Source organism: Calidris pugnax, unplaced genomic scaffold (genome assembly GCF_001431845.1).
Source record: "Calidris pugnax isolate Ruff unplaced genomic scaffold, ASM143184v1 scaffold27, whole genome shotgun sequence".
Taxonomy (NCBI): Eukaryota; Metazoa; Chordata; class Aves; order Charadriiformes; family Scolopacidae; genus Calidris; species Calidris pugnax.
Genome location: NW_015090893.1, coordinates 2,731,031 through 2,745,344, shown reverse-complemented (window position 1 = coordinate 2,745,344; position 14,314 = coordinate 2,731,031). Strand labels below are relative to the sequence as shown.

At 40.4% G+C, this 14,314-nt stretch overlaps 1 protein-coding gene across 7 annotated transcripts in view; it reads left to right on the top strand.

Moving 5' to 3' along the window:
* Nucleotides 1-13,527, top strand: part of TENM2 (teneurin transmembrane protein 2) — a 479,584-nt gene extending 466,057 nt beyond the window's left edge. For all 7 annotated transcript variants that reach the window (XM_014948063.1, XM_014948062.1, XM_014948061.1 and 4 more), the window contains 4 exons: nt 4,649-4,945; nt 5,843-7,457; nt 10,306-10,436; nt 11,635-13,527. In XM_014948063.1, the coding sequence (XP_014803549.1) occupies nt 4,649-4,945; nt 5,843-7,457; nt 10,306-10,436; nt 11,635-12,396 (2,805 nt within the window). In that variant the 3' untranslated portion in view covers nt 12,397-13,527. The remainder of the gene's footprint in view (nt 1-4,648; nt 4,946-5,842; nt 7,458-10,305; nt 10,437-11,634) is intronic.
* Nucleotides 13,528-14,314: the final 787 nt, after the last annotated feature.

The window sequence follows — 14,314 nt, the reverse complement described above, 5'->3', positions numbered from 1 at the left end:
GCAGAAAATTATTTTTACATTTTGAAGGACACGTCTTTCCTATTTTTACTTGTTAAAAATGTACAACTCCAGGATTGTCTTTGGTATGACAATCTTTTCTTTATTTGAGAGGTCAGTTAACTGCATGGGATCATCTGCTGCAATCAGTTACAGAAGGTTCATTACTGTAACTCTGTTACAGTAGTCACTCTGCTTCTGAAGGTGGGGGAAAAAAAAATAATCCGACCGCTCACCATTTGTAAAGCTGCTATGGCACACTTAGCACAGTTAGTCCTGGGGAGCAAATGCGATTACAGCCTGAGCGGTTACGTTCTGCTTCTGTACAATCCCCCTAACAGATTCATCCAGACAGGCATATAGTGTTTACTCCCTTTCCCAAATGGCACGATTGGAAAATAATTGCCATAATTACAAAGTCATAAGCATAGGATAAGAAAGACACTCAGGTCATGTAATCCATCCCCAGCCAAATTAAAGATCCGCTGCAGCCGGATTAATCCCATTCTGTGTTTAGCTGGCCTGTTTTTCACCCCTTAAGTATCTAAACTTTGACTGGCTGCTTGAGCATATGCAGTTTGGAAGGGCTTTGAGCTTCAGGGGAGAAAACAAATGTAGCGCTGATCAAGTCCCTGGTTCTTTTAGAAATTCTTTCAATGTCATTGGACATGAGATACAGTTGTATGTGTTCAAGATGATATATCAAGTGCAATATATGTAAACAACTATGTGGTGATTTACAAAAAAATAACTAAGAACCAGATGTTAGATGTTGGTATTTTCCTATTGCTTAACATCTAATTCACTGTGTTGAATTAACAAGTCTCCTTACTCTCACAAATGCTTAGAATGCACCTATTGGGAAAAGGGGGAAGGTTAGACAAAAAATGGAATGAGATTAGCAGCTAATCCTTAATGACTAAATTTCATGGCTGTGTAATTGATTTTTGATGTGTTGACCTGCAGAAGTTGATTGTAAGTAAAAAATAGATCAGCTCTGCATTTTGACTAGGTGTTCAAAATAAAAATAAATAGGACCCTGAAATGAAATTGCTGTAATCCTAACTCTCAATACTAAAAATTTAATAGAGGTACTTGTGGTAATTAGCTGAAGTTAAACACATCTTAGAGCTGAAACCTTGCCTGAGATGGGTTTTCTTGCATCATGTTTATGCAAATCAAAACACTGCTTTATCTAGCAACACCTCAACATTTAATTGTCTGGTGTTAGTTCCTGTAACAATAATCACATATCCATTTAGCTCTTTTAAATGAAAATCACTATGAGATTATAACAGGTTGAGTGGACTGAAAATGAAATTTGAAAATGAGGGAGAAAGCATAGAATTTATTTGCATCTCATTTATTCTAATTCATCTTTATAAATTCTTTAGTGAATGCAATAGAGAAAGCGTGTTGGAGCATTGGGGGAGCAGGTGGCAGGCAGGGTCGGCGGTGGCATCTGGGACAGCTGTGGCACATAGCAGTACAGGCAGGGGAACGCTGCTGCACAAGTAATGTGGTGCTGGGACCACCAGCCAGAGAGCCTTCTCCTGAATCCAGAATCCAGGGTTACTGAAAGGGATTGTTATTCGCCAGGATTCGCCTCTTACGAGTACTTATGGGACTCTGGGACAGCTGTGGCACATAGCAGTACAGGCAGGGGAACGCTGCTGCACAAGTAATGTAGTGCTGGGACCACCAGCCAGAGAGCCTTCTCCTGAATCCAGAATCCAGGGTTACTGAAAGGGATTGTTATTCGCCAGGATTCGCCTCTTACTTATGGAAGCCCATGCCCCTTTTCTTCAGTACTGAAAGGGGGGCTTGTAAGAAAGGTGGGGACAGACCAAGTACGGCCTATAGCGATAGGACAAGGGCTATTGGTTTTAAACTAAAAGAGATTTGGACTAAATATAAGGAAGAATTTTTTTACGCTGAAGGTGGTGAAACCCTGGCCAATGTTGCCCATGTAGGTGCCCCATCCCTGGAAACATTCACGGTCAGGTTGGACAGGGCTCTGAGCAACCTGATCTAATTGAAGATGTCCCTGTTCATGGCAGAGGGGGTTGGACTAAATGGACTTTAAAGGTCCCTTCTGACCCAAACCATTCAGTGATTCTCAGGCAGTGGACTAAATGGACTTTAAAGGTCCCTTCTAACGCAAACCATTCAGTGGTTCTATGATTATTCAGGCAATGCTGCTGCCTGTGCCCCCAGCCCTGCTCACCCCTGCTGTAGGCAGATGGCAGATGTACCTGTGGGCCTCTGCAAACTTGCCAGGGCAGACTTCATGAAGCCAGGAAAGGAAGACCTGCACTTCACCTTTATGTTATTCCTCTCACTGCCCCCTACTATTTTATGCACCACACGTTCAGTGTCTTGCAGTAGTTTCAGATAAAAGTCTTGATAAGAAACCCTTCTGAAGAGTTTTTGTTAAGAGTGCAGCACCACATAAGTCATTTTTGCTGCAAGACCTTTACCCAAGGCACAAAGCGCTTGTTCCTGCTGCCACGTGTCCAGCAGCAGCCACAGGAAAACCAGATATTCATGTAGGTAGTGAAACAAAGAGAAGGAGTTTGTTAGGTAGTCTTCAATCATGATACTTGTGACAGCATTATTAGTTTTCCCTGGAAGAGTGGGAGTTAGTCATTCTGTTTGGGTTGCTATATAATTAATATGACACTACAATTGCACTCTCTGGCTTTACTTATTTTTACAAATTAAAATTGAGTTACTGGATTATCCAAGCAGGTGCTTCTTTATTCTCCAAGTGATGTGTGCAGATTACAGGTGCAGTTACTTCAATGGAGGGAAGAAACTCCAGAAATACCAACTACTTTATGACGATTCAGAAATTAAAAAAAACCAAAACAAAATGAACGAAACACCAGAAGCTAAAATTCAGTTTGTAATCTTTCTGAAAAACTATTTTATAAAGATTAAAAAATAAAAAAAAAAAAAAAAAAAAAAAGCCAAAATGAACGAAAGACCAGAAGCTAAAATTCAGTTTGTAATCTTTCTGAAAGACTTTTGAGAAGTGAAAGGTCTCTTCTGCTTCCCCAGGAGCTCTGTGAAGGAAAGGGTTTTGATATGTGTCTGTCATCAGGATTGATCCTACACGTACAAGACTAGAGTAGCCAGTTGAGAAAGTACTGAAGTTGAGTTTGGCTTCCCTGGCTTTGTTTCCACCACAATGGGAGAGCAGAATATGATCTATTTTGCCAAGGCGGTTTAAAAAACAGCCCCAACCCCATCTCTTCTTTGAATCACAGGAGAAGCTGTTGCTGGGATAACCTTAGGGAAAACCTACAGAAAAGAGCTTTTTCAAATAATTGCCCGCTGAGGAAATTCGAACTGTTAAAGAGCTACATTTTATTAATGGAAAAAATTAGGATAATGAGTGATAATTTGAAATAATTATTTCTTTACAAACACAAAATTGTATTAATTTTAAATTTGCTTTCTGTATAACTGAATTCCTACAGAGTTGGTTGGGATGGGAATTGGGTTTACCCCTGCCAGTGAAAATATCTCAGAATAACTTTAATGTCCTCGAGAAAGGCTCAGGGTTAATTTACATATTGTTTGATGTGCAGTTTAATTTTGGATAAGAGAAAACGTTGCTTAATCAAAGCTACTGTAAAATATAAACTGAAGAGCAAATTCCCAGAAACTGATGAATACTTTTTAAGTAGTCATTGCTCTCAAATTATATCTAATTTAAAGACTTCTACTTTATTAATGATGCATCTACAATTAAATTACTTAAGAGGCTTCATCAGATTGCAGCATTAGCCTGAATTCTACGGCTTAGCCTCCAGTGAATATATTTATGTATCTCTCATTATAGCACTCTCACTAGAAGCCTGTCCATTTGGCATTCTTATGCTCCTTTGTTTCTGGTTTGCTCTTTTATTAAAAAGATAAAAATAAAAAATCTGGGAGTGAAACGCTTTATGCTGTACTTTGATTTGAAAATTGTAACTGAAAAAAAAACAGGGAAGAAAAGAAAAATATTTAACACTTCTTTTTCTCAAAACTAGAAGTCCCTCTTCCCAGCCTGTATGATTAGGTTTTTTTAATCGGAAGGAATTAAACCCATCCCAAGTGATCAGGTTGCTGAGGGATCTATTGGATGTTTGTAAAGTAAATTAAGAAAACATTGAATGAATGAATTCATAAACAGGGTGTTGCAGCTCCAGAACCTAAGTGGCTAAATCTCAATGGAGACAAAAAATCATAATTTCTTGTATTGTTCTTGGAGTCACTGGAAGGCGATAGGCCAAGAACTACTGATGGCAAATGCAGAATTACTTCCATGTGAAATGATTCATCTCTGCTAATAGCTAACACTTTAAGACGTGGCTGTGCCGTATGTCTGTCTGTCCTGACAATAAGGGAAGCCTTTCTCTGTAGGATTACAGCTCCCATGTGGCAGGGATATGGGAAATATTCTAGTAAACCACTCAAAGTTACATATTTGAATATGCTGGGAAGTAGAAAGCAAAAGCCAGTTAACAGGAAGGCATCCTACACTTTTCAAAAATGTGGGGAAATGGAGCTCTCCGTTGTGCATGCTATTTTCACACTGAAAATCCCTAAAGGTATAGCGCCCACTGCTCACTAAATACGGCCTTCTTTCATTCAATAGGTGCACGGGAGGAATTTACTGTCCATTGATTACGACCGGAACATACGCACGGAAAAAATCTATGATGATCACCGGAAATTTACGCTGAGGATAATTTACGATCAGCTGGGGCGGCCTTTCCTTTGGCTTCCCAGCAGCGGCCTGGCTGCTGTCAACGTCTCTTACTTCTTCAACGGGCGCCTGGCGGGGCTGCAGCGTGGTGCCATGAGTGAAAGGACAGACATCGACAAGCAGGGCAGGATCGTGTCCCGCATGTTCGCAGATGGGAAAGTTTGGAGCTACACCTACCTAGAAAAGGTAAGTAATCTTGTTTTACCTGCTGACATCAGCTACATAGAGACAAAGTACTACTCAACTTCATTCTAAGCTCTCTACATGACATACGCACACAGAAATTATGCAAAGTTTGGTGTATTCCAGCTGTTAAGAATCCCTTTGTACCTGGTCTCAAAATTCCTTATTTTTCGATTAGTCAACTGAATTTGACTAGTTTTTAATGGGAAATACTTTTTCATGGTTTGTGTCTTTTGATATTTTCCTGAAAGCGATTAGGCTGCCATATAATGGCATAAACACCATGAACTGTGCTTAATTAAGACCAAAAATACATGACTAAATCTGACAAAAGGTTCAAGTAGAAACAGGTAATTCATCTCTAATCATTATTTATTACATGAAAACGTGGTAATGCATTTTTACTTAGCCTAATTAAGACACTTCAATCATGAAAGTGTCTTAAATACTTTGAAACTGCATATTATTTTCCCTTTTCCTTCTTTGAATCTGTTATTTTAAGCCAACCAGAGCTGATGTTCTCTGCTTAGTTCCTCACGTGTTTCACAGTAATAGTTGTGAAGTACAACTGCTAGCTGAAAGATAAATCAAGTCATTTATTTAACTCCTCTGCATCCCTAGGAAAAAAAAAAAGAAGTCCTCTGAAAGGGAGCGTAGCTAATAGGTTGCTAACCTACACTTTCTCTGGAGTGTCAGCATATTGATTTCTAAGTAGCAGATCCTCTCATCTGGCAATCTGACAATATTCCCAAGCAGCTATGTTCCCCTAACTAATGTAGCTACGTCTCTTTTTATTCATGTAACATTAGTGCCTCTTCAGTAAACTTCTCTTTTCTTAAATACCCTCTCAGAGGTCACATGCTGAAAGACAGTAACTGTGTATTAATTCTTTCCCTGTAGTCGATGGTGCTGCTGCTTCAGAGTCAACGACAGTACATTTTCGAGTATGATTCTTCAGACAGACTACATGCTGTTACGATGCCCAGCGTTGCTCGGCACAGCATGTCTACTCACACCTCCATTGGCTACATCAGAAATATTTATAATCCTCCCGAGAGCAATGCATCGGTGATTTTTGATTACAGTGATGATGGGAGGATTTTGAAAACGTCATTTTTAGGTACTGGCCGACAAGTCTTCTACAAGTATGGAAAGCTATCCAAACTATCTGAAATCGTCTATGACAGCACCGCAGTGACTTTTGGGTATGATGAAACTACAGGTGTCCTAAAAATGGTGAATTTGCAAAGTGGAGGATTTTCTTGTACAATCCGCTATCGTAAAATTGGTCCTCTGGTTGACAAACAGATCTACAGGTTCTCTGAAGAAGGTATGGTCAATGCAAGGTTCGATTATACGTATCATGATAATAGCTTTCGAATCGCAAGCATCAAACCCATAATAAGTGAGACGCCTCTTCCAGTTGATCTTTACCGTTACGATGAGATTTCTGGCAAAGTAGAGCATTTTGGCAAATTTGGAGTTATTTATTATGACATAAATCAAATTATTACTACAGCAGTTATGACACTGAGTAAGCACTTTGACACCCATGGGCGCATTAAAGAGGTTCAGTATGAAATGTTCAGATCGCTGATGTACTGGATGACTGTACAGTACGACAGCATGGGCAGGGTAACCAAAAGAGAACTGAAACTCGGTCCCTATGCCAACACAACCAAGTACACCTATGATTACGATGGTGACGGGCAACTGCAAAGCGTAGCGGTAAATGACAGGCCAACCTGGCGTTACAGTTACGATCTGAACGGAAACCTTCATCTCCTGAATCCTGGAAACAGCGTCCGATTGATGCCTCTGCGCTACGACCTGAGGGACAGGATCACGCGCTTAGGTGACATACCGTACAAGATCGATGACGATGGATTCCTGTGTCAGCGAGGCTCAGATGTGTTTGAGTACAACTCCAAAGGACTCTTAACAAGAGCTTACAACAAAGCCAACGGGTGGAGCGTTCAGTACCGTTACGATGGACTCGGCCGAAGGGCTTCCTGTAAGACTAACCTGGGGCATCACCTCCAGTACTTTTATGCTGATCTTCACAATCCAACAAGGGTAACTCACGTCTACAACCATTCCAATTCAGAAATCACCTCTTTGTACTATGATCTGCAAGGCCACCTCTTTGCCATGGAGAGCAGCAGCGGGGAAGAGTATTACGTCGCCTCTGATAACACCGGCACTCCATTAGCCGTGTTCAGCATCAACGGCCTCATGATCAAACAGCTTCAGTACACAGCGTATGGGGAGATCTATTACGACTCTAACCCTGATTTCCAGCTGGTTATCGGGTTCCATGGAGGGCTGTATGATCCTTTAACCAAACTGGTCCATTTTACCCAAAGGGACTATGATGTCCTGGCTGGACGCTGGACATCTCCTGATTACACCATGTGGAAAAACATTGGTAAAGAACCTGCTCCTTTCAACCTGTACATGTTCAAGAGTAACAACCCTCTCAGCAATGAACTGGATCTAAAGAATTATGTAACAGGTGAGACCTCATTACATTCCTTATAAATAACACTACACTTTGGAAGCTGATTTGGAAAAGAAATCAGACTTCTCCTTACTAGCCATTTGCTGAGTTCTTCCAACAAGGTTGGGCCATTTTCCTTTTTGTGCTGTGAAAAGGGCTGGCTCATCCCCATTCTTTGGTACGGCTCCTCCCCAAACGAAGGGTGTTAAATGAGAAGCCACAATGAATTATGGAGGATGGGGAAGGGGGAAATTTTGGCTAAATATTTAATTTCAGCACAGCCATAGCACTCTTCCTATTGAACTAGTACTGCACAAAGATGTTTTCATTCTGATTTTATATAAAGAAAAATGAAGTCACCTACAGGAATCCCTGGCAGGTTGGTTGCAGAATTGGGAACCGGAACTGCTCAGCATCTCTTCCCCTTCAGGGCTACTTTCAAAATTATCTGCTGACTGAGCCAATGGGCACATTATGAATTAGCACCAAGAATGGATTTAATTAAACCTCTTTTTCCCATTTAACTTCTAATTTGCAAACAGTCTTTAGTCTTTAAAACAAATATCTTGATGTTTTTAAAAATTATTTCCTCCTGAAAGACTAAGAAATTGTATGGAATGTGTAGAGCTGAGAAAGAGAAACAATAAAGTAGTTTTGATCATATATGTTACAATTGGGGAAAACTTGTAACCTCCTCTTAATTAGTAATAATTTTTCACTTAGTGAGATCACACAGTACTTGAGCTAGCTGCTGGCAATTTCTAAAAAGAAAGGTAATTAATATGTCTTCAGGAAAAGCTTTTTTCAGAATTGAATATGCAGTATACAATTAGAGCAGTGATATCATTTTTAAAAAGGAGCTATCTTAATTTTAGCAGTAATTTCAATTTCAAGAAAAGTGTGTTTCCTTCAGAGAAAATCATAGCAAGTTTCATTAGTACGTTGGGACTTAATTGTATGTGTAACACACCATAGGTTCTACTGTAGCTACTTCGCAATTTGGAGATAGTGTGAAAATATTGGTAATGAAAATTACTGTGCGATCAAATCCTATTGTCCTAAATTCAACAAAATGCCCATTTTCATTCACTACTGTTTGATTTAGGTTTTTGGTGTCATTGTATGATATTTTGCTACATTCTGGAATGGCATTCATTTAATTTATCCATCCACTGGTTGAAATCTAGGAAGGTATATTGCATTTTGGTGTAGACACCCTGTGGTCTGTGAAGATACTTCAGTAGGGAGGAAAATATCTGTTGCTGTGTGGACTAAACAGATTAACCTCAAAAAGTGATTATGGTGGCACCTTGATTGTCACAGGTTATAAAAGACCAAACAGAAAACAACAAAAAATTACTTCTCCCACCCCAGTCCATTCTTACTCTTAACTGGACACTGCTTTATTCACAGGTTTTGCTGAAAAGGAATTCCTGTAGCAAGTGCAGTGCTGCAAAGCACATTAGCTAAACAGAACAGTAACTACTTTATATATAGCTCCTCCTTTTTTTGTGGAATTAGGGCAGCTGAAGTGAATTGTTGGGAATGTACCGTTACACCATAAAGTAAGTCGAAGCCTCAAAAAGCAGTAGTAACCCCGTGCTATCCAAAGGTAGAGGATAATATAATAGGCACTGTGTGATGGGAGATACATACAAACATCTTAAAAGAAGCAGAGTATTTTACTACTTACTTTAGTGTCAGAATGGCTAAGAAAAGAAGACTTATTCTGTCAAATGGCCGCAACCAAGAAGTATTACAGTTTTTATGATGTAACGTTATCTCTGCTAGAAATCTGGGGGAAACAGGCTTTGGGCCAGCAGGCGGGTGCCATGCTGTGGGGGAGATGCCTGGGAGAGCCTTGCCACAGCCCTCTCTCCTGTCAGACATGGAGGAGCAGCAACAGCAGCACCAGGAGCCATTGAAGGCCAGAGAGGAGGGAAGGCCACTGTGAAAGACATGAGAGATTTTTAAACAAAAATGGCCATGAATGTTGATCCAAATCAAGCGAGAAGTGCTCGTACTCCCACACTGCTTTTTATCTCTGTGACAGCCAGAATAGAGAAGCAGGAAACTTCTCTAAAATGGGGTGATGGGCTTTTTTTTTTTGTTAAAAACATCACTTTGATAACTAAAACACATCATTAGTTCTTAATACCTGCTGAGTGAGAATTACTGTTAATTTAGTTACTTAGCTTTTCCAACCACATAAGACAGAGCTTTAGTGGTTGAACCCAGAGCTGGAACTTCCTGAGGCTCACCCCAGGGCTGAGCTGGAACTTTCCTACTTTCTGTACTGGGCCTGGAGGGATGGGGAGGGTATTCATGGTACCTAAATTTAGACATCTGAATTACAAGTTTAGCTTCTTGCTGCATTTAATGGAGCCTCCTGAGACCTGATGACAGCTATAGAAGTAGGACATAGAAGAGAAGCCGTGTATTTTCCCAAAGGACTTTGCAGAAGTTTTTAGGAGTACTAACCTAATAAAACATCATTTTACAATACAGGTTGTATTGTTACAATTTATAGGTTAAAGTAGCCACATCAGAAGGTGTCAGAGATGGAACAAGTATTGCATACAGTAAAATGTCTGGATAATCCATGTGCTGTAGTGGAAAAAGAATGAAAGAGGGGGTATATTCTTCATGAATATCCTATTTAGAGTAAATTTTAAGCAATATCTTCTGTGCCTGTTCATGGTGGATTACTACAATTCTGTAAAGTGCCACACTGTAATATAAATTATAAGTTCCACTGCTACTTGAAATTAAGGAGGTCAAGGATGGATTTCCTAAATTTTTTGATTTCTTGTATTAATACACACGTTTATTTCTCACTTGCCTGCTTACTTTTGATTTTCAGATGTCAAAAGCTGGTTGGTGATGTTTGGATTTCAGCTCAGCAACATTATACCTGGTTTCCCTCGAGCAAAAATGTACTTTGTGTCACCACCCTACGAGCTGTCTGAGAGTCAAGCATGTGAAAATGGACAGGTAGGCAGAAATACAAAGTTACTTTTCTTGATAAATTTGCCCCACTCTATGAACAGAACTGCTGGCTCTTCTGCAATTAGAGCAGAAGGCCAAGTGTTTATTTCAGTGTAAAATGAAGTGAGTATAGCTAAATTTTATACTAATGAACATATGCCTTCTTGCCAGACTTCGTTGTTATCATAATTACAGTGTCATTAGTTTGTCTTTTATTGAGTTCTTCCTTGATTAACAAGTTGTAACTCGATTAACTTGATTAGCAATGACAAAGGGAGGCTTTGTCAGGGTAATTCATCATCTGTTGTACCTTTGGTAAAACCATCCCAGTAACATATGTGTTGCAATGAACTTAGGTTGGTACGTGCTGTGCTGCTAAGAAATGGTTCTACTTCTTACCCTGTAATAGGATTTCTCATAATTTTCTGTCTTTTCTTGGTTAGAAGCTTTGGTTTGCTACTCCAGTTAACTTCAGTCACAGCGTCCGTACTTGTCAGGTTAAGGGCGGAAAATGGTTTATGCTTTCAACATTTTTAACAAATTCCAACCCATTTAATAAACTTAGAAGGAGTACTAGGTCAACCTTAGTCTTTGCTGGGCTTACTTCTCATTTGTGGTAATACAACAGAAATGATCGTAAAAGCCTAAACATACTGCTTTCACAGGCTTCTGAGTCATTAGAGTCTAAATCCCCTCTTCAGAAATTGCTTTGGAATTTTGGAGCCCAAATTTCATCTATTTTCAAAAAGGTTTGCATTCATAAGCATTTTAGTCATATATACTGGTTGAAATCTCTGGGCAAAAGTGTCCAGAAGTTAAGTGACATCTTTCAATAGATGTATTCTGTGCATTTTCAGCTCAGATTAAAATTGTGCTACAGTTGGGTCTTTAAACTTATTTGTGTAATGGGCATTATATAATTTGCCAAAATTAAGTCCGTATGTGCTACAAAGGGTGATTGATGAGAAATATTTTATTTGGCATTACTGACAGCAAAATAATTTGCCAAATGAGTATTTAGCTGATTCTGAATGGGATATGTATAGGAGTGGGTAACTGAGGGTGGTCTTCCCATAGCATAGAATTTTTCATTGCATGGTTCCCTTTAGAAAAGCAAAGCAAAGAATAGCTTCAGTCTCTGAAATGAGTATTTTCAGATCTATACCTTCTTTGGTGTCTTTTTGTTTTGTTTTGCTTTCTGCAGCTGATTACAGGAGTTCAGCAGACGACAGAAAGACACAACCAAGCATTCATGGCTCTTGAGGGGCAGGTCATATCTAAAAGATTACATGCCAATATTAGAGAGAAAGCGGGTCACTGGTTCGCAACAACCACTCCTATCATTGGGAAAGGAATCATGTTTGCTGTGAAGGAAGGCCGCGTAACCACCGGCATTTCCAGCATAGCCACAGACGATAGCAGGAAGATTGCCTCCGTCCTCAACAGTGCCCACTACCTGGAGAAAATGCACTACAGCATCGAGGGGAAGGACACCCATTACTTCGTCAAGATAGGCTCGGCCGACAGCGACCTCGTCACCCTCGCCATGACCAGCGGCAGGAAGGTCCTGGAGAGCGGCGTCAACGTCACCGTCTCCCAGCCCACTCTCCTGGTCAACGGGAGGACTCGAAGGTTTACCAACATCGAGTTTCAGTATTCCACCCTGCTGATCAACATCCGCTACGGGCTGAGCCCCGACACGCTGGACGAGGAGAAGGCCAGAGTGTTAGACCAGGCTCGGCAGCGAGCCCTGGGCTCGGCCTGGGCCAAGGAGCAGCAGAAGGCACGGGATGGCCGAGAGGGCAGCCGCGTATGGACAGACGGAGAGAAGCAGCAGCTTCTGAACACGGGAAGGGTTCAAGGTTACGAGGGATATTATGTCCTGCCCGTGGAGCAGTACCCAGAGCTAGCAGACAGTAGCAGCAACATCCAGTTTTTAAGACAGAATGAAATGGGAAAGAGGTAACAAATTAACCTGCTGTCATCCTTTGCTGGATGAATCAGTAGTCATAACTGTTATCTCCTCTCCTAAGGAGATGAAGACCTAAATGGGGGCACTAGGCTGAGCTACTTTGGGATAGTAAGTGGCAAAAAAGCTCATATTTTTTGAGTTAAATGCTACTGTTCAAGTGATTAAAAACCACATCCTGAAGTGGACTAAAGCCAGACTGAAAACTCTAACCATACAAATTAAAAAGTACCCCTGAAATATTACCCACTTGTTCTGGGTCTAAAGAAAAAACAAAAAGAAGGCCTCGTATTGTATTACCTCACTCCATTCACACGTGAGCAAACTAAGAAATCCAAGTGGGCCACTTTCACTAACCAGCTGATGAAACACAGATGATTCAGACTGCTTGTTTGATAAATATCCAAGAGGTTTTCATTTAAAGCAAAATACAGGTGCATTTAAAACATGACTTTGGGGTGATTTGTGTGTAGCAACTGGAGGACAATGAGAATGCAAGTGAGAGCGCACTGGAAATAGTAAAGAAAAATATATTTAAAAGTAACAAAACCACACTTGCACTCTGACCCTCCACTTGTCTGGCCTGAAGCTTAACTTATTCAAAGAGGGCAGAGTGTAGAGTTACATTCAAAATGGTGGCTATAAATCACTACAAATAAATTTCATACTCTGTTTGTCTTTGAAGATTTCCATTGTGGACAGTATAACACAGTTACAGGGTGTAGTCTGTTTAGATTCAGTAGTTTGTTGGTATCAGTTCCAGTAGAGCTGTGGGCATTGTGTTACACTATTGCAAATGGGCACCACGTCAGATCACCCTGTACATACATCAGCCAGAAGGCACAATCACTGTTTCAGATTTAAAAATTATTAGTGTGTTTGTTTGGTCGAGAAACTGAGACAATCACATTACAGTCACCACAGAAAAAAAAAAAAAAAAGAAAAAAAAAGTCTAATAAGAACTTTGGTACAAGAACTTTTTTGTAATATACATGTATGAATTGTTCATTGAGTTTTTATATTAATTTTAATTTGCTGCTAAGCAAAGACTAGAGACAGGCAAAGATAATTTATGGCAAAGTGTTTAAATTGTTTATACATAAATAAAGTCTCTAAAACTCCTGTGAATTACTTGTCTTCCATTGTGATTTTTTTTTTTTTTATGAAAAAATACCCGTGTCTTGCTGTCACCTAATGCACACAGTGTCTTATAGGTGGCAATGGCTTGCTGTTGTGGTACCATGGATTCCACAGAGGGCTGGTCCTGTGATCTCTGGGTAAGCAGAATCCTACGTACGCATCGCCCAAAACTCTCATTATGACACAGCAGCAAATTGGTAAATGCTTCGGAAATTCCCTCTCTGCACCTCACGAGCAGCAACCCTCAAATTGCCACATTTCAATCCTGGAATTAGTTTAATTGCACTAAAGTAACCTCTGAACAGTTTGAAAATGCAGTAACGTAATAGTAAATGGGCCACGGGAGGCCATGCTGTGAGCCGGGGAGCCTCCATGAAATCTGTCTTCTTTGGGAGATACTGCTTATTTCTACCACATTTAAAAGCTGGAGGTAAGATCAAAGACCCTCTCCTAAGGAAACAGCCACTCCTGGTGATGTTAAAAGGGAACCATCCATCAGCCACAGCCTTGCTGCTTTTATCTCATCTGAGTGCGTAGCCAGGGAGCTCTACTTAATTTTGAGAACAGTTTTGCTTTTCAGGTTGCAAATGAGGCTTTTAACAATTCACGCTATCGGTGGGGATGCTGGAGTTGGTGATGGGCATTAATTCACCCCAGGGCATTTTTAGAGCGGGGGGCAGCTGGGTGGCTGTGTTGTGTCACACCTACAGCTCCCAGACAGCACATCTGCTTTTTGTGGTACCACTGAGAGCCATCCCGTCCCGAGCGGGGCTTT